Source organism: Symphodus melops, assembly GCF_947650265.1.
Source record: "Symphodus melops genome assembly, chromosome: 8".
Taxonomy (NCBI): Eukaryota; Metazoa; Chordata; class Actinopteri; order Labriformes; family Labridae; genus Symphodus; species Symphodus melops.
This window is the reverse complement of record NC_136698.1, coordinates 14,511,578-14,536,751: the sequence shown is the minus strand read 5'-3', so window position 1 is coordinate 14,536,751 and position 25,174 is coordinate 14,511,578. Positions and strand designations below refer to the sequence as shown.

Genomic DNA, 25,174 nt, shown 5'->3' with positions numbered 1-25,174 from the left:
TTTCCGCAAACAAAGATCCAATCCTTCCGGTATTTTTTTTGTTTACCGGCTTACGTGCTCTCGTCTCCACAGAGACTGTTTACCTGCTGTGACATTTTTCTCTGTATCCACAAACTGGCAACGCCCCTGATACCACGGCCGTGTATTTACTTCATTAACATTCTATTAAGGTGGTGGACACGGGCTGGTGGTGTTTTTGTTCTATTTAGGTATCTATTCCCTTTTAAAGCCGTTTACGCTGTTCAGTGTTAACACAGTTGGATATCTTTATCCGCGGCTTCTTTGCGTAGGCACATTCTTTTCCAGCGACGAAGAGACGTTGGACATAGATGCGGTTACGGCGAAGCAAGGCCACCTTAAAACACACGCTGACATAACAATCTCCACCCATATCCGAGAACAGTGTGTTAAGAGGTGTCTCACCTTCCCGACTGTACGCTCTCATTACCAAGGAAGACACAGAGGAGCTGACAACACGCCGTGGCAACTTTCGGCAGAACTGCAGCTCCTTATTGGTCAGGAGTCCCGGAGCTTCGTGCGTAACGTTGCGCTGCTACATACGCACGAGCCAAGCAAGAGTATTTACTGGGGGGGTAAAGCTCGTGGATATTCAACTATCTGGAATTATCTGAGAGTTTTGTCGCTGTCTCGGTACATTTTACATGCCAAAGCTGGGGGAACAGACTGGAAAACAGCAAACTTCAACGCGAAGCTTCACGGTTTTCGCCACAATTATTGGTGAGTAGCCTAGACACTGCACTTTATCAGCTAAGTCACCCGGATATTTAAAGATGTAGATCATGCTGTTAAAACCTGAATACAATTTGACAATGTAGGCTATCGAAAGGCCACATAGTTTATCTAACAGAAGTTGTCACTCGTGGATCGATTAAGCTTGTTGTGTGAGGATGCCTGAGACAGTTAACCCTGTGGACATGATTACGTTAATGAGACCGGTATACATAATGTAAAAATCCATTTTGTAGCTGAAATTGTCAATTTAGAAACATACCTTTCTGGAAAAAAATGCAATAATGAGAGTCACGTTTGTGTTTTTTTTTTTTTTTACAATGAGCCCAAGGTAGGAACAAGTGAACAGATAAAAGCTTGCTGCGAGTGAACTGAATGAACTGCAGTTGAGTGACTATGAATCACTCTGACAGCATGGGTTTTCATAGGTGAGCCCTCGTCCACTAGGTGGCGACCGAGTATCTTATATTTAAGTTAAAGTTTAAGTGTTGGAAGAAACATATGAGGTGAACTCACTATGTCCGCGTGTTAATCACAATATTATGCGCCCCTCCTTAAGCATCCCGGCTTACATTTGTTTTTTCGCTTACATTTTGATCACCTCTGGCTGAAATAGACTGGGACCTGCATGAAAAAAAGGTTCATTTTCACATATCATTTACACACTTGTTTCCATCAGTTAGGTGTATTGCAAATTAGTTGGAGCCGAATACCCCGTCCAGTGTAATTTGAGTGCAATTTATGATCTCGTTCATGGTTTCTGCATGCTGCCGGAGTCTGGGGAGATGTGTTATTATTATGTTGTTATTATGCTTTGGCAACCTTGTGACTTCCATGCCAATAATGCTGCCTAAATTAATTGAACTGATAGTGTCAACACTATCCCTGCCATAAAAGCCCATGTGATCACTGGGTAGGGAGCAACCCCTGGTCTTTGTTGCCCACTAAGACTAAAATAGCTGCAGTAAATTGGACACAAAAATACAGAAATTAATGTCTATTCGGACAACTTCAGGATTTTCTGTTGCTGTTTAGTGGTTGTTGTTTAGTAGTAAATGATGTGTTTTTTCATAGCCAATAAGTCTAATTGCTTAGGAAGATAATAGCATCAGTCACAAAGAAAAATGTTGGCCACTGATCAGTTCATTAGTTTTGATATCCGTCGTAAAATAATTCATAGAGAATAAGTTTGAAAAGGAAAAAAAAAAACCCAATGCATCATTTTACATGAGCTTCTATCTCAGGAGACTTCTTAAGAACCATTGCACCTACTTTAAGAACCGCTGCTGAAGTCTTCTGTGGCATGGGCACATATTTAATCCTATACTGTAATTATGAATGGCCTAAAGTCGCCTGCCCTCCACGTGGGTGTGTACCTCTTCTTGCCATTGGCCGAGAGCAGCAGCGTCTTGAAGCAGCTCTTATGTGATTGGTTTAGCCGCCTTTGGTCTGTGGGCGTATTTTTTATCGATGGTGGAAGTGGGATACTTTGTGACACTGTTCATTGTCGATATCAAACTGGAGCTGCCGTGTGAGGCTTCGGTGTTTACTCAGCGAAAGCTCGCGAAACACCGACAGGAATTTATATTCTTTTTTCAGTTAGACCTCACGGTTTTATTTTTTTTATTTAAAGGTAACCTGTGTAAATGAGCGTCTACGGCATTTTTTTTTTTGCTGACAACATACTTGCGTTTCTGCCTGGTGTTTGCTCGTCTATGTAGCATTTGGAGTCTTGCATGCACGCTACAAAGGGGAAACAAAGACAAAGATCTAACAAAGAGAAAAGCGTAGTCGACTTTCCTGTGGGAATATTCTCATGATCTCGTCCAGAGAGAAGACGCACTGTGCTTTATTCTAACTCTCGGAGAGCCGAGAGAAGAAGACAGCCGACACACACAGAGAGAGAGAGAGAGAGAGAGAGAGAGAGAAAGCTCTCTGAATGCTGCCTTTCATTTGCAAGCAGAACACGGGACGGTAGCCGAAGCGACGGATCTGCTCCACCATCCTCACACCTCTTCATCCGCGCTCAGTCTCGCCTTGTCTCCTCCACACTCTGACCACAGGTTATCGGATGGACCAGCATCCCAGCGCCCGGAGCTGCACCAGTCGCGGGGCTTCGTCCTGCGAGGCCGTCTCGACTGAGCCCTCCATGAATCTGTACATCCACTCCACCACCGGCACCCGCTTTGAGCTCTCCCTGCCCCTGGAAGAGACCGTGGAAGGACTGAAGAGGAGGCTGTCTCAAAAACTCAAAGTACCAAAGGAGAGACTCGCTCTGCTGCACAAAGACACGTGAGTGAAATAGCCCCATGACTGCAGTGTGATGATCAGATAGTTGTACTCTTTTGTCCTTTAGACATAACCATGTTATGAACCGTAGGCCTAATGCATGATAGTCCACAGGGGAAAAAAAGGGATTTAAATCAAGTTTAGATGTATTTTTTTCCTGGGTCTGCGTTGTTTTAATTTATATATATACATAGATACACAAAGTATACTTTGGAGGTATGCTTCTCTGAACAACCTTGGCTGCTATGGTCATCAATAGATCCAAGGAAACCACTGGCCATCAGTACACACGAATTACACACAGGGAACACACCGGTCACTGGAACAGTATTGATGAGGCGATCTGCAGACTTGCATTGATTCGTGTCTCCTTCATTATAAATACAGAGGCCTGACTGAATTACTAATGCTGTGGGAATCAAACATGTTAATCATTAATGAGTAAAGTCACAGGGACTTGGTCGCCTGTAATTTATTTACTCTGCTGCACGGGCATATTGTTCATCTTTGAGGTGTTAGAAAGGGGGATGCTTTCTGCAGTTGTGGGCTTGCTTTGAAAGTGGGCAGTAGCTTTGGAAGCAGAATACAATGATTTAGAGTATTAACTTGTGGTGGTATTAACTCACTGGTTTCTCCAGCATTCAGCCAATGCTACTGTAGCACATCGGGGCATCATTGCACAGACTAGAGTACAATTGCTTTTATTTATTTTTTTCAAACTAACCACAACCTGCACGATAAGGAGATTCCAAAATGAATCAGGCACCGGTGAAATTAGCAATTAAAAAGAAAATAAAGGGATTTAGTGCATGCAAACAGTCGGCATTGTTTTTCACCCCCCTTTCCCTCTCATCCATTGTAATCACCAAGTAAATCACATCATCCTTTAAAACCCCCCCCCCCTTTTTTTAACTTCCCCTCCTGCTCCTCAAACTGTGCTGAGGGCCTTTGTTCAGCTGCATGGGGTGAGATTTGGGTCATGCCTGTACAGCAAGCTGCCCTTAACATTCTTCACTAAAATAAAGGAGGCAGACAATCAGGCACTTGTACGTGAGTGGTTTTAATGGAGGGTGACTTGCATGGAAAGACAATTTCCCCATTGTGGAACAAATACTTAAGCTCTGCACTAAATATTACAGAGTGAATTCCAGCAAATGTAATTGAAATCACGTCGCGTAACATGATACGCCTGCCATCATTTTTTTTTTTTTGTTACAATTTAACAGAGAATAATAGGCCGGCGATGTCAATAACAGCTATGAGTCATATTGCTTATCTTCTCCCAGATGTGTGGTTTTGCTTCAAGCTTGTGGCTTTTGCTCCTCATTTGTACAACTCAAGATACCAAAAGAAAAGACTTACCTCCACTTAGGGAAGTGGCAGTGGTCCCAGATATCCACTGCGAGCAGTTGTCAAGCTCCACTATACTTGAAATTGAAATATGACAGCCAAATCAATACTTCCCTTTCATGGAGCTTTTCAACCACAGCCCTTTTCCAAACTCGTTTTCAAAGTCTGCCTGCCCCCCACTCCCCCCCCGGCTGAAGGCTGTTTGTGTGTCTGAAGAGAAGATATTGTCAACACAGTCTAATTATCTCGTTCTCTCTACTCCTGCAGGCGACTAAGTTCGGGCAAACTCCAGGATCTAGGCATATCCGATGGGAGCAAGTTAACACTTGTTCCAACAGTTGAAGCAGGATTAATGGTAAGTCTCACCTGGCATTATTTCTTAAACGTAGTTTACAGTTTGGGTATAGATAATCATTTGAATTCACCCCTTTTCATGTTTCCCTTTCCAAAAGTAATTTTGAATGCTCTTTTACCAACCTTGCAGTCTCAAGCATCCAGACCAGAGCAGTCCGTAATGCAAGCCTTGGAGAGTTTAACAGAAACTCAGGTAAGAGCCTGTTTGTCTGTGTTAAAACCGGAACGTTATTGATGCACCGATGGAGTGGCCTACCATGCTGTCGAAACTGAGCTTTTAGGGCCTTTCTCTGTCTTTTCCGTTGGTTGTGAGAGGTTGTAGCTTTGCTCAAGTGCAGAGCTACAACCTGACATGACCGACGCAGAGTGAAAGAGATGAGACGAGCTAAGCAGGCTGCACAAGCGCAAGCCTCTTTGCTTGTCTAATCTCAGCCTCTTAAACAACCCAAGCCAAGCTAGACATCCAGAGTGAGCTGTTAGGATATAATAAGCAGCAACACCCTCCTGTCTCTTAGTAACATCTGTGATAGTGTGTGTGTGTGTGTGTGTGCTTGCATGTCACTGCACGAAGCCAGAAGAACATCACACGAGAAAGGCTTATTTGTGAGCTGCTGAGAGGTCCTGCACAGCATACACTCACTTCACCATTTCTGTTTATATATTTATCTTTAATCTCTCCACTCCTTTTGTGTACTTCACGCTCTGACACACACACACACACACATGCACAGGCAAGTTTCCAGGAAGTGTGCTGTGGTGGCATGGAGATTGAGCGTAGTCTCACGCACTCCGAAAAAAAAACAAAAAAAACAGAGCGCTGGATCACCAGATGACAGGCCGTCTAACTCAGCAAGAACACAGGCTTCCTGGAAGAAGAGCGTGCACACATAGCGAGAGCAGAGCCTACACTTTGTACTTATAGTGAAATGGCCGTGCAGCGCTGCTGATATTCGGTATGCTTTTGAGTCATTGTGGCATGACTCACCGAATAGATCGATAGTGCGAGTAAAGTGAAAAAAAAAAAAGGCAGCTCTCCGCTCTGGCTGAAGTGAAAGAGGGTGAGCAAGAAGAAGAGGTAACAAGGCTGAATGCACACAGACAACAGTGTGACGTATGCAACACTCTGCAGCTGACTGACTGACTCACATCAACTTCCTTTTGTGGCGTTGGGTAACACTGAGATGTACGTAAGTGCGTCAGTAATGCGCTGCTGAATGATGTCAAAACGGCCAAAGATGAAGAAATCGGATGCTTGCGTGAAGGGGAGCGTGTGTCCGTCAGGCAGAGGTCACATCCTGATGAGATTGTCCAAAGTGCGACACATTCGAGTCACACTTTTATCAGAAGACGTGGGCTGAAGGAGATAGCGGAGTGTGGTTTCAGTATGGCTTCATTCCCTGCTGATAATTTTGCGGTGGGAATCCTGGCCTGCTTGTTTGTGTTGGTGTGTATGTGTGTGTGTGTGTGTGTGTGTGTGTGAACTCAGCATGCATCCCGTAGCACTGACAGCAGATGACTGCATGTGTAGGTAGTGTAAGTGAACGTGTGCGTGTCTGTTACTGGATGTGTGTCAGAGTGGCTGTGGGCTGGAAGCGAGCCTTTGCCCGTCATGCGGTAGGCCTCGCCTGGGCAGCCACGCTGACTGTCGTTTTCACGAGCAGCAGTGCAAGAAGAGCAGATTTCTCCCTCTTCCTCCTCAGATCCTATTACTATGAAGTCATTAGGAGTTAGAGGCGAGCATTACATAACTGTTGCAATTCATATTTATTGTCGTGTTGGTTATAATCTTGCAGTGGGGATTGAGAGCATAAAGGGCACAGTTGGTACAATATCGGGCAAAAAGGTAAAAAAAAAAAAAAAAGGCTTAGCGCTGCTTTAGTGTGTTTTTATCCAGCGAAATTGATTCCACTTTATAATTCATGAAGTGGAATGGAATGATATAGATTGCAGAGAGATTAAGGATCTGGGTAAGATTAGAAAATAGGAACACAAAAGCTTTTCCTCATTTCCTCTCTTTCTCTCTCCCCCCCCCCCCCCCCCCCCCCTTCCTAACTCTGGGGCTATCAAAAATCAATCAATGCACTTAGCTCTTAAAAGTGTCTGACATGATAACTGATATGCCCAAACACCCAAAAATAGCCTGGGGGAGATGTGGGGGAGATGTTAGCTGGAGAAGATGTGGGTATGAATGCCTGCAACTCTCTCCCTCTTTCCTACACCCTCGTGTATTTTGGTCGAGTGAGGTCTCATTTCCACATGGAAGATGTTTTCCTGGAAGAAGGGGTCTGAGCACATCTCCTTATGTCTTCTCCATCAGGATTCTTCTGGGAGTTAGCAGCTAGCAGCTAACTAGGCATCCAACCAAGCGGAACACGACAACTTACAGAGCTGTTTCAGACTTTAGTGGAGCAAGTCAGACAGAAAGAAAAAAGTTTTATGGAAAGGAGCCCTGACAATTACAGAAATTAGATTTTTTTTTTTTCTTACTTAAACCGTCTTCCACTTTTTCCCCTCTCTTGTTTCTGCTTAACAGCTCTCCCAGGGCCCTGTAATTTAAATATGCTGTGGTTTGCAAGTCAGACGAGCTGCCTCAGTTTGAGCGTGAAGGCTGGCTTCCTCTTTAGCAGGGACAATCCTGGCTGCCTTAATTCCTCCTCTGGTATCTCACTAGACTTTCTGCATGACATCTAAGCTGCAATAAGTCCTGCCTCCTGACAGACCGTCAAAGTACAGCTGCATGCGCTTCTATATCTCCTCATTCTGTCTGCTAAATAAAGGTTGTATGCACAGCTTACATATGCATGCGCTTATGCCATGTACACAGGCACGCACACACACACACACGTACACGTACGTTGAAAGGATATATTTAAGAGGATTCCTGATCCTGCTCAGAGAATGAAAAATGTTGGGTTCTTGTAGTTAAATGGATGCATACTTGTATGACGAGTATTTATGGGGGAAATGAAAACAATATTCACTGTTACTGGGTGTCTGACAGCAGTGACATCAGCACTCCATCTATTGATCTTGGTATTTGACAAAATAGAGAAGGATTATATGTCCCTCTAAGCAGACTGGGACTATTTGCTCATTGATGCACATTGATGTTAGAATAAAAGCCAACCAGGCAAGCAGGCAGGCATCACCCTTACCATCCCCCCCCCTCTGCCCTTCCCCCCATGCAGCCACCTCTTTGTTCCTGTCTTAAAGCATGAGCACCAAACCTGCCCAGCTGACAGCCCTTCAAACGCACCATAATGATTGAGGGTCACTCTTTACGTTTGCCCCCCCCACACACACACACACACACACACCACCACCATCTCCTTTCATCTTCCATACATCCATAGGTGTTGCTTTACCCCATTGAGTGCAGCTACAGCGGTGCATACTGGTTTCAAAATCAATGCACAGCCCAGCTGGAGCGAGGCTCAGCAGGCTGCAGATTGACAATTTTTGCCTTGAACGCTAACACAGATTGCTTTGGGAAGGGCCTGTGTTGCCATTCCATGTGTCCCCCCGTGGATCACCCTGTTACATATCTGCTCTACTTCTTCTTCTTTTTTTTTTTTTTTAACGCCTGCTGACAAGCACCTCCTGTCCTCACCCACTCCCCTCTTTGCGCTCATCCTCCTCTGTGTTCGTCGAGGAACGTGTGTAAAAGTGGACGGACCCAAAATACTAATAACTTGACGATCCGCGGCGAGTTGCCTTCTGGTCATCATCACCTCACTTCCTATTCTCTGACTCCCTCCGATGGTGCCAGGCCGGGCAGGTGGAGGAGAAAAGACAAGGCGGAGCTTTGCTGTGAGGGACCCTCAAACTAACGTGATACAGTTTGGGGCTAATTTGTCCAAGACACACGAGGACAGAAGACATTATGTATTAGTTGCTTGTCGTTGTGATGTGTGCCTGAGCTTTTCTGTGTCCCTGCGCATGTCTTTTTGTAAAACAGCTCAATGCACTTTGTCAATATGTTTCTTTTTCCAGCCCCTGCACCCTGAACACCACCTCATCTAGATGCTAGTTAATCAGCAGGATTGACACTACTGGAAATCATTGGAGAGTAATTGTATTTCGAATTTGGGAGGGCAAGGAATTGAAAAAAATGACTTTACAAGTTTGTTGGTCAATATGAGAAGATCCTCCCCTTTTAAAAGCATGCAGCTCCCTCTGTCATTAAAATGAAGGCTTTTTTTTTTTTTTAAATGCATGCAGTTCAGGCTGTAGAGGTTCTTTTAGAATGCTAATTAGCTTCGTTTTGTTACCTAAATGAAAGCTACAGAAATTAATTTGTTTCCGGATGTGTAAATGAAATTGTGTAGGGAACAAAAGACAATACTGATCTGAAGGCTAATTCAGTCACCGCTCATGTAAATCCTGGCCTTGAAAATTGCATTAATAAGCTGATCATGCATTCTTTTTCTTTTTTTTCTTTTTTTTGCACCTGTGTAATCCTCTTTGTGATGCTGAAATGCCCAGGCAGAGGGGGAGGGGTGTGTGTGTGGGGGGGGGGGGGGGGGGGGGGGGGGGTTCTTGGAGTGATAGGGGGAATCAAGGTGTGTTGCGGGGCGACGCAGAGAGAATGATTTCGCATCGGTTTTTCATTGTCTCGTTTGTATGGGTGCATCTGTGTGCGCGCGTGCTAACATCTCTCTTGAACGCCGGCGTCTCTTGTGCGATCCCTCCTTCTGCAGCCAGGGGAGTCTTATCGCTCCATATCTGAGTCGTGACCGTCATTGTTCGCCATTCCCTGGCGACACTGGGCTTTTGTGATTCAAGTAGCAGGCTTCGTGACTAGTTGGGGCTACTGTGTGGGAGGATGGAGGGCCTGGAATGTCATGTCTCATGGACACAACCAAGTCTAATGAAGGCAATTAGACCTGTGGTAGCGGTGAAACAGAGAGGCAGGGGTCAAAGATACAGTTCAAGGTCATCGAAACCGTACAAAAAAAACACACACTGAAGAAAGAAAGAAGACATTTTAGAAAGAGGACATTTTAGAACCTTCCATGGAAGCAGTTTTATTTATTAATGGGTCAATTAAGACTCCTATTCTTCTCCATGTGGCTGCACCCGCTTACTTTGTCCCAAGAAGCTGACGCTCTATTTTCTCACTCTTCTTTTGTTCGTCTTGAGGATGTTCAAGTACTCGACATATTTCTCTTGGAAGCGGCTCATTGTTAAGTGATGCTCCTCTCCGCCGACAGAGGAGCACGTTGAAGTTGTCAGCACGTAAGAAATGGAATGATGTAGAGCAAGAGGGCTTTGGGTTTAAGAGGCTTGTATGTGCATGTGATTCTACTCGATGTAGGCAATCGTAGTCGACGTAGTTGGTGGCGTTAGTCAAAGCTCTAGCTGGAACCTGATCATCCTGAACTTTGCCATTCTGAGCTCTCGCTCTCTTCACTCCGCCGATCAAATTCAGTGATGGCCAGCTGGTCCTCTTACGCTGCTTCCAGCCCCCTCTGTTTCTTATCAGGCAATATTGCAGACGCTTTTCTTTCTTTCTTTTTTTTTTTATTTTTATTTTAAAAGGGGGCCTTTGAAGAGCCTCCGGCTGCTTTTAGGATTTGGGGCATGATGCAAGTCATTGATTTTTTTTTCTTTTTTCCCCCTTCTCCCTTTTGAGATCCTGTTATTGCGTCTATAGTCAGTTTGTGTCTGCACAGAGACTATCAATCGTGTCCTGGTGCGTTCAAAAACATCTAGGTCGATAGGTAGGTTAATAAGTCGGCTTTTGAACCGTCCCTTTCACCTTAGCAATACGACAGGTGAGAAGCAGACCTGCTGGAGGAGATGGCTCCCTCCTCTCAAGGCTTCCCTCTCTCCACCCTCCTGTCCCCGCCCTCCAATCCTATTTTCTCTGGCACAAAAAGCCGCTCACTTGTTCATGAATGTCAGCGCAGCGCTGGCAGCAGTCTCTATCTTCCCTCCCCTTTCCCTCTCACCCTCGCTGCGTTTCTGAGCCTTTTTCTCGCTCGCTCGCTCTCCCTCACTCCTTATCTCTCTCCCTTAGTTCGCTTAGTGTGCAAAGGAAGAACGACTGCAAATGAGTTCCTTGAACCACAGGGACCCCAATAAATAAAACTGTCAGCCAGAGATGTCGAAAGAAAAAAAAAAAAGAAAAAAGAAGGGAAGGAGCCAGAGGCACACTCTCACTGAATATTTCATCACCCACCACCACCAACAATCTGACACCCTACCCCCATCGCCCGCATCCCCCATCCCCCCCTCCTCACCATCCCCGCTTTCTTCCTCTCTCATGCCACCCCCCCTTCCCTTTTCTCCATTTTTTTCCCTCTACACACCTCCTCCTCCTCTTAGTGCCCCTTATCATATTCTCCCCCATCACTGCATAGCAACCAAAGGCTCCTGCTAAACAAAATAGCACCTTACTGACCCCGGCAACTGGGACAGAATGGCTGATGGCCTTTTTTTTTGCGTTCGAGGTCAGTTAGTAAAAGAGGAGCGTGGACGTGCAATTAAATCGACACCTCTTCATCCACACCTGCACAGACGCTGCGGGGCCTCGCGGAATGAAATCACCTGTGTCTGCTGTTTTTTAAGCGGCGCACACCTCGTCCTTCAGGCACGATCTCCTCGCCTCTTTGCAAACCACCGCAGCTGCATCAGAAAAGGAACAATAAATGGTCTCTTTCTCTCCGTCTGTGTGTCTTAACACAACAAAAGTGCGGCCCCCCCCCCCCCCTTGTCTCGCGTCTCTCATAACAAACCACCTCAAAACAGCCGACAGAAGGCTTTCTCTTGCAGGCTAATTTGAAGGCTGCCGTGCGGTGTTGGGTTCTCAGTAGGAGTACATGAGTTTCATCTTGGTGGTTTTGAGTAATAAACACCAGTCATTATGAAGGCAAGCCGAGCCCCCTCTCTTGTTTCTTCTGCCGTCTCTCACCGTCGGCACTTTACTTTTTTTACGCTCTTTCACATGTGGGTAACGCTGCGCTCTCACACACGCGCAGGAGAAACAATCAGCCTTGACATGAACAGGACCTTTTGCGTGGTTCCATCATCATATGAACCGCAGTCTGAACAGTGTCAATGTGTCCGCGACCTACACATCTGATTTTGGTTTTCCCCTTGGAACAACCGACATTGGCAATCATTTTTTCCTCAATGAGTAAGAAGTAATCCAACGCTTGTTTTGCTCGTGGATTTTTCGACCCGGCTCCGGAGATCACACGAAGTGACATCTGATCGGAAGCAGCTTCTCAAGATTGTAACATCAGGCGTGAGCTGTGACCTGTAACCTACTCGATGAGTAGTCAGGATGTAAGTAGGCGCAGGGCGAGGTATCTGAACAGTCCTCCAGACAAACTCTCCTCTCAGGGGTGTTTCCCACATCTCTCTCCCTCCCTTTGAATAAACACGGTTGATGGTCTCCCTCAGGGGCTCGGTCTTTGTGTGGATTGGAGTTGTGTGTGTGTGTGTGTGTGTGTGTGTTTTGGGGTTTGGCAAACTGCCGACTCATTCTCTTGACAGCTGTCAGTCACCGCCTTCCTCCACCGCCTTTTTGGGACCCCCCCCTCCCCCCCACCCTTAGAGGTCACACAGTCACTAAGATCATGTATATCAGGTGACCTTTTGTACCTGGAATTTCCTCTCAGGTAGGGCCCTGCCCTGTTCTCACTTCACACCCCACCCTCCTCTGTTTATTGTCTTAATCATGGCGGGTGTTGACCCGACTATCAGGAAGCCATTATAATCTGTGTTTACTCTTTGAAGAACTTCTGTTTATCCTGCGGCATCCGAAATGCTGATGGCGCTTCTTAGGCTGTTGATTATTTACAGGTTAGAATGACGCCATTAGATCTGCCTATTAGTCCTTTCACCTGCCTCTCTTCTCCGTCCGTCCTCTTTTTTTTCTTCTCCATACCGTATCAATACCAATGTGCAAAGGTCACCCTGGCAACAGGGAGGCAGCAGTCGATGGAGAGATAAATAGGCAGAAGAAAGCATAGAAAGAGGGCCAAGCCTGGTGATTCACAAGGTTAACTACAGGCCAACGTCTCACGGCACACTCCAAAGGCTGCAGGGTCTGTGGGGAGTGAGACCTCTGCTCTCTTTGGTTGTCTTTGTATGTATGCATCACTTGGTTTCTCTGCTTTTTTTTGTTTCTTTTCCTGTTATCATTCTTTCTCTGCATCTCCAGTCCCCCCTTTTTGTGCTCTCTCATCTTCACTCGTGTAGCTTTTTGATGTTCTTTCTGTCTGTCTGTGTTCCTCCCAGGGGACGGTAAGACAGAAGGGAAAGTGTAGTTGTTGAAAGCTTTTTGAACAGAGGTGTCACTTTGTATTTTGCCGACGCTGGTTGTATGTGTTTGCCTCGATTTGCTTCTATTATGGGGGGGGGAGGGGGGCCTTAGATGTCACTGCTGCTGAGTCTTCAAGACCCGAAAGAGGATTTGTGACTTTTCGAATGACTCCGCGAGAAAACGCACTCTCACACCCACCTTCACATATGCACAGACTTATCAGGAGTGAGTGTCGATACAGCTACGTAGCTTAGCGCACGCAGAAGTGGTTCGTGGTGTTATGTAGCATGAAACCTCCAGCCGAGTTGTGGCTATCCTGTGTACGTTTGTGTCCACTAGTGGGTCAGTGAAAGCCTCCACTCTTGGACCCTGTTAGCTGTTACCAGAGCTCCTAAAATGGGCAGCCCTTCCAGATCCGCCTCAGACAATTGGCCATTCTGCGTTCAAGAGGCAGGCGGGGTGTATTTCCTGGACGTGGGACTGATTTTTTCAGGCCCGGGGCCAGACAGAAGGGTGGCCTGTGTCTCGGAGCAGAATGACACTGCTGACTAAGAACGGGCGGCGAGGGCATGTGGGAAGCTAGAGAGAGAGTGGGCTCTATTTGTGTGTGTGTGTGTGTGTTTTCCCCTCATTTGACACGCTGCAGCAGCTCTAAATAGTGCAGCATTACAGAAGAGTGATTGATTGCATGATGGGATAATGTGATGTGTATATCTCTATGAGAGGGAGAGGGGGGGGGGGTCTCCTCCAAGAACTGTTGTGTGCATTTTAACTGCCATTTACAGTGCAGAGTGCATCACTGTTCAGGAAGTCATTGTGCACGGGTAGTGTTGTTTTGAAGACACTTTGGCTCTGAATGACGATTTTATGCAAGAACAGATGAAGACAATTTCTCTAAAAAGTATTTTTCTTTTGTCTCTGTGCAGGTCAGTGACTTCCTGTCCGGCCGCTCCCCCCTCACCCTGGCACTGCGTGTGGGCGATCACATGATGTTCGTCCAGCTCCAGTTGGCGGCTCAGCAGTCCGGTGGTCCCCAGCTCCAGCACAGACACCTCATCACCCGGGGCAACGGGGACACTGCAGTGGGGCAGCCAACGGGGCAACCTCGTGTTCCCCACCCTCACCCCCACCCCCACCCCCACCCACACCCCCACCAGCCACACGGTCATCCTAGCCCCCACTTGCCCCAGCCTCCGTTGGTCCCTTCCTCCCCCTCTTCTCCTGGCTCCCCGTCCTTCCCCCTGCCCTCCGCACACCACCAACCCCTCCCTCCAATGTACCACCAGTCGGCCTCTTCCTCTCACTGTAGCCCCCCTACTCCTCCTCCTCAAGCCCACTCCCCTCGCCCATCACACATCCCTGGAAGTCTTTTCCGCTCTCCAGCCCACCACCACCATCATCATAATCATCATCATCATCATCACAACCACCACTACCACCACCACCAGCCTTCCTCAGGCCAAACCAGCCAAGACATCGGCCAGGCCAGCCCTGTAGCCCCAGTACTCTGCCCTGAGGTATGCCTTTAACATATTGTTCATGTTTACTTTACAGACAGACAGACAGACAGACAGACAGACAGACAGACAGACAGACAGACAGACAGACAGACAGAGTGGTAGAATGTGGTTGAATCGCTGCACTTTTAGGTAACTGATGTCATCTCTGGCACTTAGCCTTCTGGTGAATGAGTAATGGCGGGGACAGGTTTGACCGTTTGACCCGGGTGCCATGCACACAACTAAATCAGCCTCCATTAAATTGATTGGATTAGTGGGATATCCCTGCAGCATGCTGGCGAACCCGTGGTTTACTCGGATCTGCAAAAGCTTCGCACGTGCGCTCTTCCTAAACCACAGCACACTTAGTCATCGCTGGAGTGCAGTCAGCTTCCCGAATACATACAAACACACACATCAGCCCCCATGGTTACGACACTCCTATGACCTCACCCTGCCCACTGAGACACGCAAAAAGCTCGAGAGTAAAATAATCGGAGATGCACATTTAATGCAACATTTTTTTTTTTTTTTCTGTGATTAACACTTTACTGTCAGCCATTTGTCATCGACCTTAAAAACCATCCAGTTATCTTTGGATATCTTAAACAACAGCTGCACACGCATGCACACCAAATACGCAGTTTATCCTTTTTCTCTACCTCCCCTGTGCTCCAGTCTATAGAAAAGGGAATACGAACCAGATGTCAGTAGGCTATGTGGGAGAGGTGGTGCACAAGTATAACAAAAAAAAAAAAAAATTACAACAAGAAACACAGGACCGTTTAGTTCTCCTAAAAAACCTAAAGGGCTGTTCTTCATCAGGCTCTAACACACACTTGCATGCAAACACTAAGACCTTTGCCCGGGCTTCAGTTTCACTTTCAGATGCCAATGTGAGAGATCAGAGTTAAGCTAAGGTGAAGCAGCAGGGTTGGATTTTAGGAAACAAGATATCCTGGGTGGTTTGAGGCTGCACCATGGCAGGTTTCCAGCATGGCGGAGTCTTATAACTTATAGCTGCTCACTGCGTAGGTCGTCCACATACTGCAAAGAGTGTTTACAACAGTCTCAAGTAAAGGTCCCTTACAGAACTCGGCACAGATGTTCTTTGATATAGCGTTCATATAAGAGTAAAGGTCAGAACGTGGTGTCGGCATGCCCAAGGATGAGACGTTCATGCACAAGCTCTGCATGACTGTTGTCACATTGGTTGTTCTTAAACAGTATGGAAGGTCAACTCAAACAGATTGTGTAGATGTGTGTGTCTTCATGTACTAAAGACCTATTTCCTGTTCTTTTTTTCTCCAGGCTAACTGCAGCACCACCAGTGGCAGCAGCCCCTCTACACGCTCCCGTAAACCAGGCGCTATCATTGAGAGCTTTGTCAACCACGCTCCCGGAGTCTTCTCAGGGACCTTTTCAGGTAAGAGCCCGCTGAGCCGTAACTCAGATCGATTGCTCCTCTGACTAATAATAGTGTAAACATGGAAGAGGCTCTTTTTGTGAGAACTTGCTGCTTCTTATTTTGAAAACTGAAGAGCATTTCCTTTAACGCCACCTTCCTTCTCCTGCGCTCCTCCTCTCAGGCACTTTGCACCCTAACTGCCAGGACAGCAACGGGCGGCCCAGACGAGATATCGGTACCATCCTTCAGATCCTGAATGACCTCCTGAGCGCCACGCGCCACTATCAGGGCATGCCCCCGTCTCTCACCCAGCTCCGCTACCAGACCCAGTGTGGTTCACCTACCTCCACATCCCCATCGCCACCTCCTTCCCCTCCGGTTGTTGGCATGACAGGCCTCTCTGCCAAAGCTACCTCGGTGCCCGCAAGCAGCCCTAGCATCCCTGCGCCGACCCTTCACCCGCTGGTGCAGTGCCAGAGTCAAATACGCATGTGCAAGCCTCCTGGTGAGTGTCCCTGAACCGGAGTCCTTCCGTTCATTCGAGCATGTTATGAAGACAAACAGAAACTTCTCTTGAGGCAGGTGTTACTGCCGTTTATTCAGCTTTAGAGGAGTGTGTCTGTGGATGTACCAAAAAAAAAAGGTCTGGTAATTTGGAACCTGCTTTTCTGAGCTCTTCACCTGGCAACCTGACAACCTACTCGAGTGAATTAAGTTTGTTTTCTTCAGCTTCTTGTTTTATGTTCACCACCGGTAGCTTTCTATTCTTTCGAGATAATTTGCCATCATTGTCTCCTTGAAATCCTTACAAAGCAAGAACAGAAATGACAGATTAAAGAACAAAACCAGTCGTACATATCTCTCTGGGTTTTTGGCCTATGAGAAGAAGAAGAAGAAGAAGAAATTGAAAGGGGGGGGGGGGGGGGGGGGGGGGGTCTCCTTAGTAATGCAACACCAGCATCTCCAGACCTGTTCAGTCAGGCTTCACTTGTCAGGCAGCAGAGTTGGCTTTGTTTGTGTGTGCCAGGGAGATAAGTTTACCCCTTCAAGCCTGGGTTGGGCTATGTTTAGATTAGATTAGGCTTTGGATGGTTTAACCTACCTCTTAAATAAGGGCTGCAGCTACCCGTGCCCAAAGGGACTGGGCCTGGGCAGGTGCTGGAGTTAAGACGAAAAAGAAAAAAAAAAACTCCTTCCCTTGCAGAGACACAGGACGTTGAGTATCAGACAGATGTCCAAAACAGATAAGATTCAGTCGATGTTGTAAGGTTAGCCTGGCTGTGCTGAGAGAAACAGCATTGTCTCCTGCTGCATCCTTATCTCCTGTGGAGGAAATGGAGACAGTCTTTGGTGAATAGTCTGTCAGGGAGGGTCCTGATATACACTGACTTATGTTGAATGTTTTCTTTTCTTTAAAAGATTACAATCCTATTGTCTTTGAGTCGCCTCGTCTCCTGTTTAATGACCCTCTGATGCAGCAGAGTGGTGTAGCAGTGCACACAAGTCGACTGGTGGGAACGTCCAGCGTTCTTCTTGCTTCACCCCGGGAGCCCTTATAAGTGCTCAGCGAACAGTTGGAATCACGCCAGCGTATTTTTCCTAACTCAGGGAAGACCTTTCCTTCACGGCCTCCACTCACAAGCCCCCTCCATGCCCTTCCCCTCCTCTCCCGCTATTGTCATCCATACACGTCCCAGCTCGACGGCCCACGCCAGTGTCCCGTCCCGTCCCCCCCATTTACAGTCAGAACTGCCTCGTCTGTTAAATCCATCTCTCCCCTTGTTCTTCCTCCCTCTCTTTCCACGTCTGTGGCGCGCGTCAATATCTTGTCTGTGTTCGTTTGGCCTTTTAATAGAGAGATTTATTCCGAAATGCAGCTCTGAGAGGAATTGTCTTTGTGACGCCGAGGGCAGGGAGAGGAGGAGGAGGAGGACAGGAAAGAGAGGGATTGTTAAAACTTCAGCACTAAGCTTTCATTCATCTCATGGATGTTCATATCCTGTACACCAGGCGAGTGACTGCCCACTGCTTAACAGAGGGGAAAAAAAGAACGACTGGAAGGAGGAATAGTCTAAAGTCCCCTCTCAAACTTCCTGCTCACAATATTTACGTCCAGAAAGTGATATAAATGAGTGACTTGCTCACTAATACAACGAATGTGCCGATGCGTTCGTGTTGCTATCCTGTTCTCGCACGGCGTGCTGAGAGAAGCCGATGACGAAGCACTCTTAGGCGGTCTTATCAGCTGACACCTGATGGAAGACTTACTGGACTTAACACCGCAGCTTAACACTGCTTCACCGAAAGAAACCTGCCTGCATTCAGCTACCAGAATGCACTGCACTCTCCCCTGGTCTGCCTGAACGAGTGTTTGTGCAGTCGAACTCTAAGGACGAAAAAAAAAAAAAAAAAAAAGCCTCTCGAAAATGTCACATAGCTCGGCCGTCTCCGGAGAGCGCCTTTACCCTTTCCGCTGCAAGTTCATGTGTGAGGGGAGAAGACGAGCGTGAAGAAAAAAAAAAAGAAAAGCTCGACGGTGCACACATGCGCGCACAACTTGACCACGAATGCCTGGTTAAAAGGCTTTGGCAGCTCACTTGGTTTTGAGGGCTTTGCCGGGGCCGTGTTGCTGAGTGTGGGGATTTTGTCAGCCCCGGACTTGAACAGGAGGGCTTTGGGATGGCCCCGGCATGCTGATTGTTAGCTGAATTCCTTCACTGAGTAGGGTGGACCTCCCCCGGCACCCCCCCGCCCCCCCTCCAGCCTCTCAGCCCCCTGCCCAGACACAGCTATTGTGCTGGGGCCAGGGACAGGGGCTGCATACAGGGCACCAGGCTGAGCCATTGTCAGGCAGACGAAGGGAGGGCTGTGGGATTATAGAGCTGCCTTTTAGTTCAATTCCCACTGCAGCTGCCTTAGTTCAACACAGGCCTACAGACAGGGGTAAAGCTAGCTCTCCCCCTTTCTCCCTTGTGTGCCGTCCCTATCCCCCTCCCCGTCTCCCTTTTCGATTTGTCAGGTCATGTTAGTTTCGTGCTGGCTGGGACTGCTGGGCAAGAAAAACAAGGAGCGAGGGAATCAGAGAGATGCCCATTGAGCCTCGTGTTTAAGCCCTGACCTGCTCAGCCCGAGGGCCCCGCACATTATCCCCTTGTTGGCTTTGCTCCTCTTTCCACCCACACAGAGGTTTGGTTGTGACACACGTGCAGCGGTAACTTGCAAACACCCCGGCGACTCAGCAAAGCAGCGAGCTCGCAAAGCCAGCCAAGCACATCAGGTGCCCTTTCATTGTCGACAAGGAGAGCGAGCGAGAGAGAGAGAGAGAGAGAGAGAGAGAGAGAGAATGCAAATGAAGTCTAAAAGTCATTAAAGAGCTCGTGTCCCTGCAGGGCTGTCAATGTCCTTTCAATGGCTGTCAAAAATGTTGATTTTGGCTGCGATTTGATTGGTTGCTTGAGTCTGTGATGAGTGAGATGAACTTTTGGTGGCGACCTCTTCGGTCCCTATTTGTTCTTCGTGATGTCAAATGAAATAAATCCCAACATCTTCTGTGGCCAATAAGTTGGAAATAATGTGAAAAGTTTAACCGCGTGCGTTGGTTAGGTGAGGCAAAAGATCAGTTCAGGATTCTGATTCATTATCTTTCCAGTCAGTTGTATTTTGAAAAAAAAAAAAAAAGACATGTTTGGATGTGATCTACTAATTTCTAACGATTGAGTCGAGTTTGTAAGCGGAGGAAAAGAGTGGAACTCAAGGCTGACTTCACTGCAATGTGATTTTCTTTCCTCCTCTCTCTTTCTCTCGTCCACCCCTCCTCCCTCTCTTTCGCCCCTCGGTTCCCTCGATGCTGAGCCATAGAAGAAGAAGAAGAAGAAAAAAAAAAAAAAGCAATGTTCTCCCTGCAAGATCACAAGACTTATCAAGGCAAAACAAACAAACAACAGCACTAACACAACTGCAAATGAAGGCCAATCTTTATACAATCAATAAGAGGAGAAGCTCCTTTAATCTCCCCGTGCGTCCTGCACACTGCAGCCCTCCTCCCTTTCTCTCTACCTCCTCCTACACCCACCCACTCCTCCCACCCTCCCGTGTGCTCCCTATCTCAGTCCTTGCTGTGTTGCTGGGCTGGGCTCAAAGGCAAGGAAAACTGACTGACGCATCGATTATTCATAGATCACCCCTTCTTTCTCCCTCTCTTTCGCTCTGTTTTCCTTTGGCTTTCTCTGCAGTGCTCTGTGTATATCAAGTCCCGTGTCAGAGTCTGCACAGAGGGCACTTTGGAGATTGGAAAAAAAAAAAAAGTGATGCTAAGGTTTGGGAGTTGGCGTGCTTCCAGTCAAACGAGCTGTAGAAGAGAGCGGAAGAAAAGGAAATCAGTGCGAAGTTTGGTCTCAGTTCAGTGTGTTATACTCCAGCGAGCTTCAATTAGAAGATTTTCTTATTCTGTCACACAGGGTTGTGTATAAACATGGGTCTCTCTCTCTCTCTCTCTCTCTCTCTCTCTCTCTCTCTCTCTCTGTCATTCATTCCCTGTGTCTCTCACCCACCCCTCTCTGGGTCCTCCAAGGTTATTGTGCTCTCGTCAAACCGGAGTCACTGCATCCAGGCTCTGGGCCAGCTTGTGTGTGTGTGTGTGTGTGTGTGTGTGTGTGTGTGTGTGTGTGTGTATATCTTGTGTGTATAGTCTGTCCTTCTTAGCCAGCCCTAATAATAGCCCTACTGTCATAAACATAGTCTGGAGATCCTTGCGGCCAGCTGTGTCCGGCCTACCCGCCCAGGGCTCCGGTAGTGATGCTCATGAATGGACACACACATACAAACACACACACACACACACACACACACACACTGGTGTTGAGTGTAGCTCCAAGCACATTCTTGGAGCTTTTGCCAAGCCAAAGGCCAGGACATACAGCTCCATCAAACTGCCCCTTAGGCATGCGTGTGTTTGTTTTGTATATCGTGAAGTCGTCTCAGTAGATAAAGCTCTGTGTAAAATATGATCATGACAGAGCGGACTACCCTGCTGAAATAAAGAGCGAAACGCGACCTGAGACACTCTGAAGGCAAATTGCAGCAGACACAAAGGTTCGGTCAGTAGGTAGGCATGTGTTGGCTTTGTGCCTTTTCATTGTGTAGCGCCATATTTCAACACAGCCGAGGGGCGGCTTCACTGTTGGCTGGCCGAAGCAGGGGAATAAGGGGAAGATGGAGGACTGGAGGGGGAACAAAGCCTTGAGGCTGCGTGTGTGTGTGTGTGTGTGTGTGTGTGAGTGTCACATGGAGCTGAGGCAGCGGAACAATGGCCTCTAATGTAGGAGAACCCCCCTTTTTTTTGCTTCAGCCCTCGTTCTCCGGAGATGACACGCCGCACTCACACAGCGGCACACATGGCATCTAGATGCGCACACGCGTTTGTATCAGGACAGGAAGTGTGTGTGTGTGTGTGTCTGTGTGTGTCTGTGTGTGTGTGGGGAGGGGTGATGTAAAGAAGTATTCTTTTCTTTTAACTCTGCTGTGCACATTCACGCTGCTTGACAACAGTTGAGTTCTTTAGTCTGTACTGTCAGACTGTATATTTATAGCTGGAGAAAAAGGCTCTGCACTGCTCGATCCGATAAGCAAATGAGGGAAAGAGGTGAATTAAGCCCACACAGAGTCCGGAATCCATTCCGATGGGGGTGGGTGGGGGGAGTTCGAGGAGGGCATGATCGATTCGGAAAACTGCCACCTACAGCTGATCCTTTACCCTCCACCCTCTTCCTCCGTCCTTTTTTTTATCCCCCCCTCCTTGCCCCTGGGGGAGGAATTCCTTAACCCACAACGCCACCCCCCTCTCCTCCCCCCCCCCCCCCCCCTTCTCTCGTCTCCCGCATCCTGCTTCCCCTTCTTCACGCTGCCCCACCTAGCTGTCTCTGGGGAGATGTGGGGGCAAGAGCTAAAGGAGGAAGGAGGTGGTGGGGGAGGGGGGAGGTGGGGGGGGGTGAGCTGAAAGAGGTGGAGGTGGCGGGGGTAAGGAGAGAAAGAAGAGGGATGGGGGAAGTGTTGGGTCAATGAGCTGAGAGTGGGAAGCCACAGCAATAATAAAGAAAAAAAAAAATAGAAGAAAAAAAAAACCCAATCTCTCCCTGTCCCTCTCTCTCCGCTTACAATTTCCATTCGCTTGCATTTTCTATTGAAAGCCAATAGCGTTGTCCTGGGCCTGAGATGGATGGCTGCACTAGAGCTAAGGTTTAATCAATAGGTCTTTTTAATTTGCCATCGATCCACGTTAAAAGCTACTGCGGCTGTTGCTGTGTGTTTGTGCGCTTGCAACCATGAGCGTGTTGCACCTGTGTGTGTCTATGTGTCGTCTCTGCGTACGTGTACGTGTACGTGTACGCGTGCGAGCCTACATATCGTGCGCGTGGGCTTCGTGTGTGCATACATGATGTGCTCGGATGCGGATTGGAGTGTCTGCCTGTGTGTGTGTGTCGGCGTGTGGTGTGGTGTGCAGCAGAGGCAGAGATGGCCACTGTGCTCCGTTTTATTGACATTCTAGCCCCGTTATTTAATTATTTAATTCCCAGACAGATACTAATGGAGCTGGCTAATAGATTGTGGTTGCTTTTCCTTCCTTCCAACCTCCTGAATATACGTATAAATTGAATTAGGCTTGACTTGGCCACTGTAGGAAAGCATTCACAGTGCGGTGCGGGGCCTCTCCCTCAAGACGATATTCTGCTATAGGCACATCAACAGCTAGAAATGCACTTAGTGGCACATCCAGACACAGAGAGACGCCACCTGTAGTTATGCATGCAGCTATTAATGACAGGTGGTCGTATCCAGTTAAAGTTTGGATGTTTTTTTTGTTGTTTTTTTTGGCCTTGTGATTAGTTCTCTTGGAAAGTTAGCTCTGGAAAGGTCTCTCTATTCAGGGGGTGAAATGGCACTGAGTTAACCAATTCATCTATTTGTGTGTGTGGCCAATGCATGTTCAATCCATATCCAGCCTGGCCCGTCCTGTCAACTGTAATTTTTTTTAATAAGTTGGCTTTCGAAGGCCTCATTAAAGTTGTGAGTATGTTTGAAGGACAGAGATCAGTTCAGCTGAATGAGCAATGTGACATATCTGTCAAAGGCCTCAAGACTTACACTCTTTTGTTATTGGCGATCGTGTGCGGTGTAAATGAAAAAGTCAACATGGCGAAGTGGAATACCTGACTGACCTGTCTGTTCCCGCTCTTTTTCCTTTCGTTCCAGGTGACCGCCTGCGTCAAACCGAGAACCGTGCAACCCGCTGCAAGGTGGAGCGCCTGCAGCTGCTGATGCAGCAGAAGCGTCTGCGCAGGAAGGCCAGGCGGGACCAGCGAGCTCCCTATCAGTGGCTGCCCAACAGGAAGGCCGGACGCAGCAACAGCAACAGCAGCATGTCGAGCGAGGGCTCCCTGGACCTGGACTTTGACGATTCAGTGTGGAAGCCTGACGTCAAGGCTGACTTGAAGACAGAGTTCGTGCTGGCCTGAAAACGCTCGGAGAGGAATTTAGAGATGTGCAAAGCATTGATTGGGATTTACTTGTTCTACTGTACTCAAGACTTGATGGGCAGGAGGTGACACAGAAATGTGCAAGGGGAAATGATGAAATCAACGTTGTCTTTGAGACTGGCTTCTGTCACATGAAAAAAAAAAAAAAATTCTCCCTGAAGACTTTAACCCCATTCTGTCATTCACAGTTGACCATGTGAAAAACAGCAACAAAAGCAGCAGAACTTTCTTATGATGCTTGGACTTGGACGGCTCCACTTTAAAGTGTACAAGACATTTTACAGTATGATTACAGAGACTTTACTGGAACTTAAGCATAGCAGAATTCATTGGGTGGTGGTATTTTGAGATTTTTTTTTTCTAAGACTTGTTTTTTTGAAGCGCACTCTGGACATCAATGAAGAGATCCACACTGGACTTATTGACACGATGGGAGCACCAGAGGCCTCAGTGTTTTCCTCATCCTCTAGAAAGGCAGAACTGTCGAACTATGGATCACTCCAACGGGCATTCTTATCGATCTCAAAAACTCTCGAACCAGAGTGTGGTTTTTAACCTGTTACGGGGTGGTTTAACTTCTTTTCTTTTTTTTGTTCTTTTTTTTTGTTCCGTTTTGAAGCATATTATTATATTTTATAAACAAAAAAATATGTAGCATTGTTCACAAAGCATTCAGGTTTTCATATAACAGTTCAAAGTAGTCGTTGATTTGCACATTATCTTGATTTATAACAGCTGGTCAGAGTGTGCAAAGGAGGAAGAGGTTGGGCCTGAAAGACAAAAATGAATATGGACGTATTGAGCCTCAGTGATGTAGGGTATTGATAGGAATAATTAATGAATAAACAAAATGAAATAATATTAACAGAAAGTGCTTCAGAGGATTTAAAAATCTTTAAAATGTATATGGAAAAAGATCTATTTTTTATTTCTCTTCCTATCTGCTGTTTTCAAAAAACAGCAGCCCAGCCTGTGTGGCTTTAGTCAAGTCTTTGACTACTAACAAAATAATACATCTATTCAATCATTCATTAGCCCATTCATGGATTAGTTAGCCGCCTAGCCACGAAAATAAATGTCATCCAGCCCACCTCATGTCTTACAGACCGGAATGGACTTGTTGAGGGTTTGTATTGGTTTGTGTACATACATGTGACAATTGGCAAAGGTTTATGAGGGTGTGTGTGTTTTGACTTTAGTGTAAATTGAGTTTAGAGTTTCCCACGTTTTGTCCCGAGTTATATCCTCCCGAACAACCTGTTAGTGTTTCAAAATCATGAAGCTCAGCTGCAGTTACAAGTTTTACCACGACAGGATCGCTTCACAGATGGTTCCCAGTTCAGTGCCCAATGTGAGGTGAACCTTTGACCGAGTCCTCTTAATAATGACTTTATTTTTCTATTGGCAAAGAGGGAGAAGAGGTGGGATCAGTTTCCAGCATCATTAACTAGTGCCTCCACCAGTACATCCATTGACATATCAGGTTAGGCCTTTCACAGTTCCGCTGCTACATATGGGGACTTGAAGTGGAAAAAAAAAGAAAAAGAAAAAACGAGAAGGGGAAAAGTGACTTTTCTTTGCATGCAGAAGTGTGATTACACTGAACTTTTTCTATTGATGGAAGACAAATTAAAGAAATTGGTGCTGTGGGAATGAAGGTTAACAACATGCATGAATTTTGTGAAGAAAATTAAACAATGCTGCTTTTGTTGGTTAA

At 46.9% G+C, this 25,174-nt stretch overlaps 1 protein-coding gene across 2 annotated transcripts; it reads left to right on the top strand.

Moving 5' to 3' along the window:
- The first annotated feature begins 213 nt into the window (after positions 1-213).
- Positions 214-25,174, top strand: midn (midnolin). Of its 2 annotated transcripts, none has more exons than XM_079350014.1 (8): positions 214-738; positions 2,814-3,042; positions 4,657-4,744; positions 4,874-4,936; positions 13,945-14,535; positions 15,829-15,943; positions 16,107-16,430; positions 23,174-25,174. In XM_079350014.1, the coding sequence occupies exons 1-8, from the start codon at positions 663-665 to the stop codon at positions 23,434-23,436; spliced, it is 1,749 nt and encodes a 582-aa protein (XP_079206140.1). In that variant the 5' UTR covers positions 214-662; the 3' UTR covers positions 23,437-25,174. The 2 variants fall into 2 exon arrangements, with proteins under 2 accessions (XP_079206140.1, XP_079206141.1); XM_079350015.1 differs by having other exon boundaries at positions 215-738; positions 2,714-3,042.

Excerpts from the sequence above, each read along its gene's own strand:
- midn (XM_079350014.1), top strand. The coding sequence starts at position 663 with ATGCCAAAGCTGGGGGAACAGACTGGAAAACAGCAAACTTCAACGCGA. Across the intron at positions 3,043-4,656 it reads GCTCTGCTGCACAAAGACAC|GCGACTAAGTTCGGGCAAAC; the intron begins GTGAGTGAAATA and ends CTACTCCTGCAG. Across the intron at positions 4,937-13,944 it reads AGAGTTTAACAGAAACTCAG|GTCAGTGACTTCCTGTCCGG; the intron begins GTAAGAGCCTGT and ends GTCTCTGTGCAG.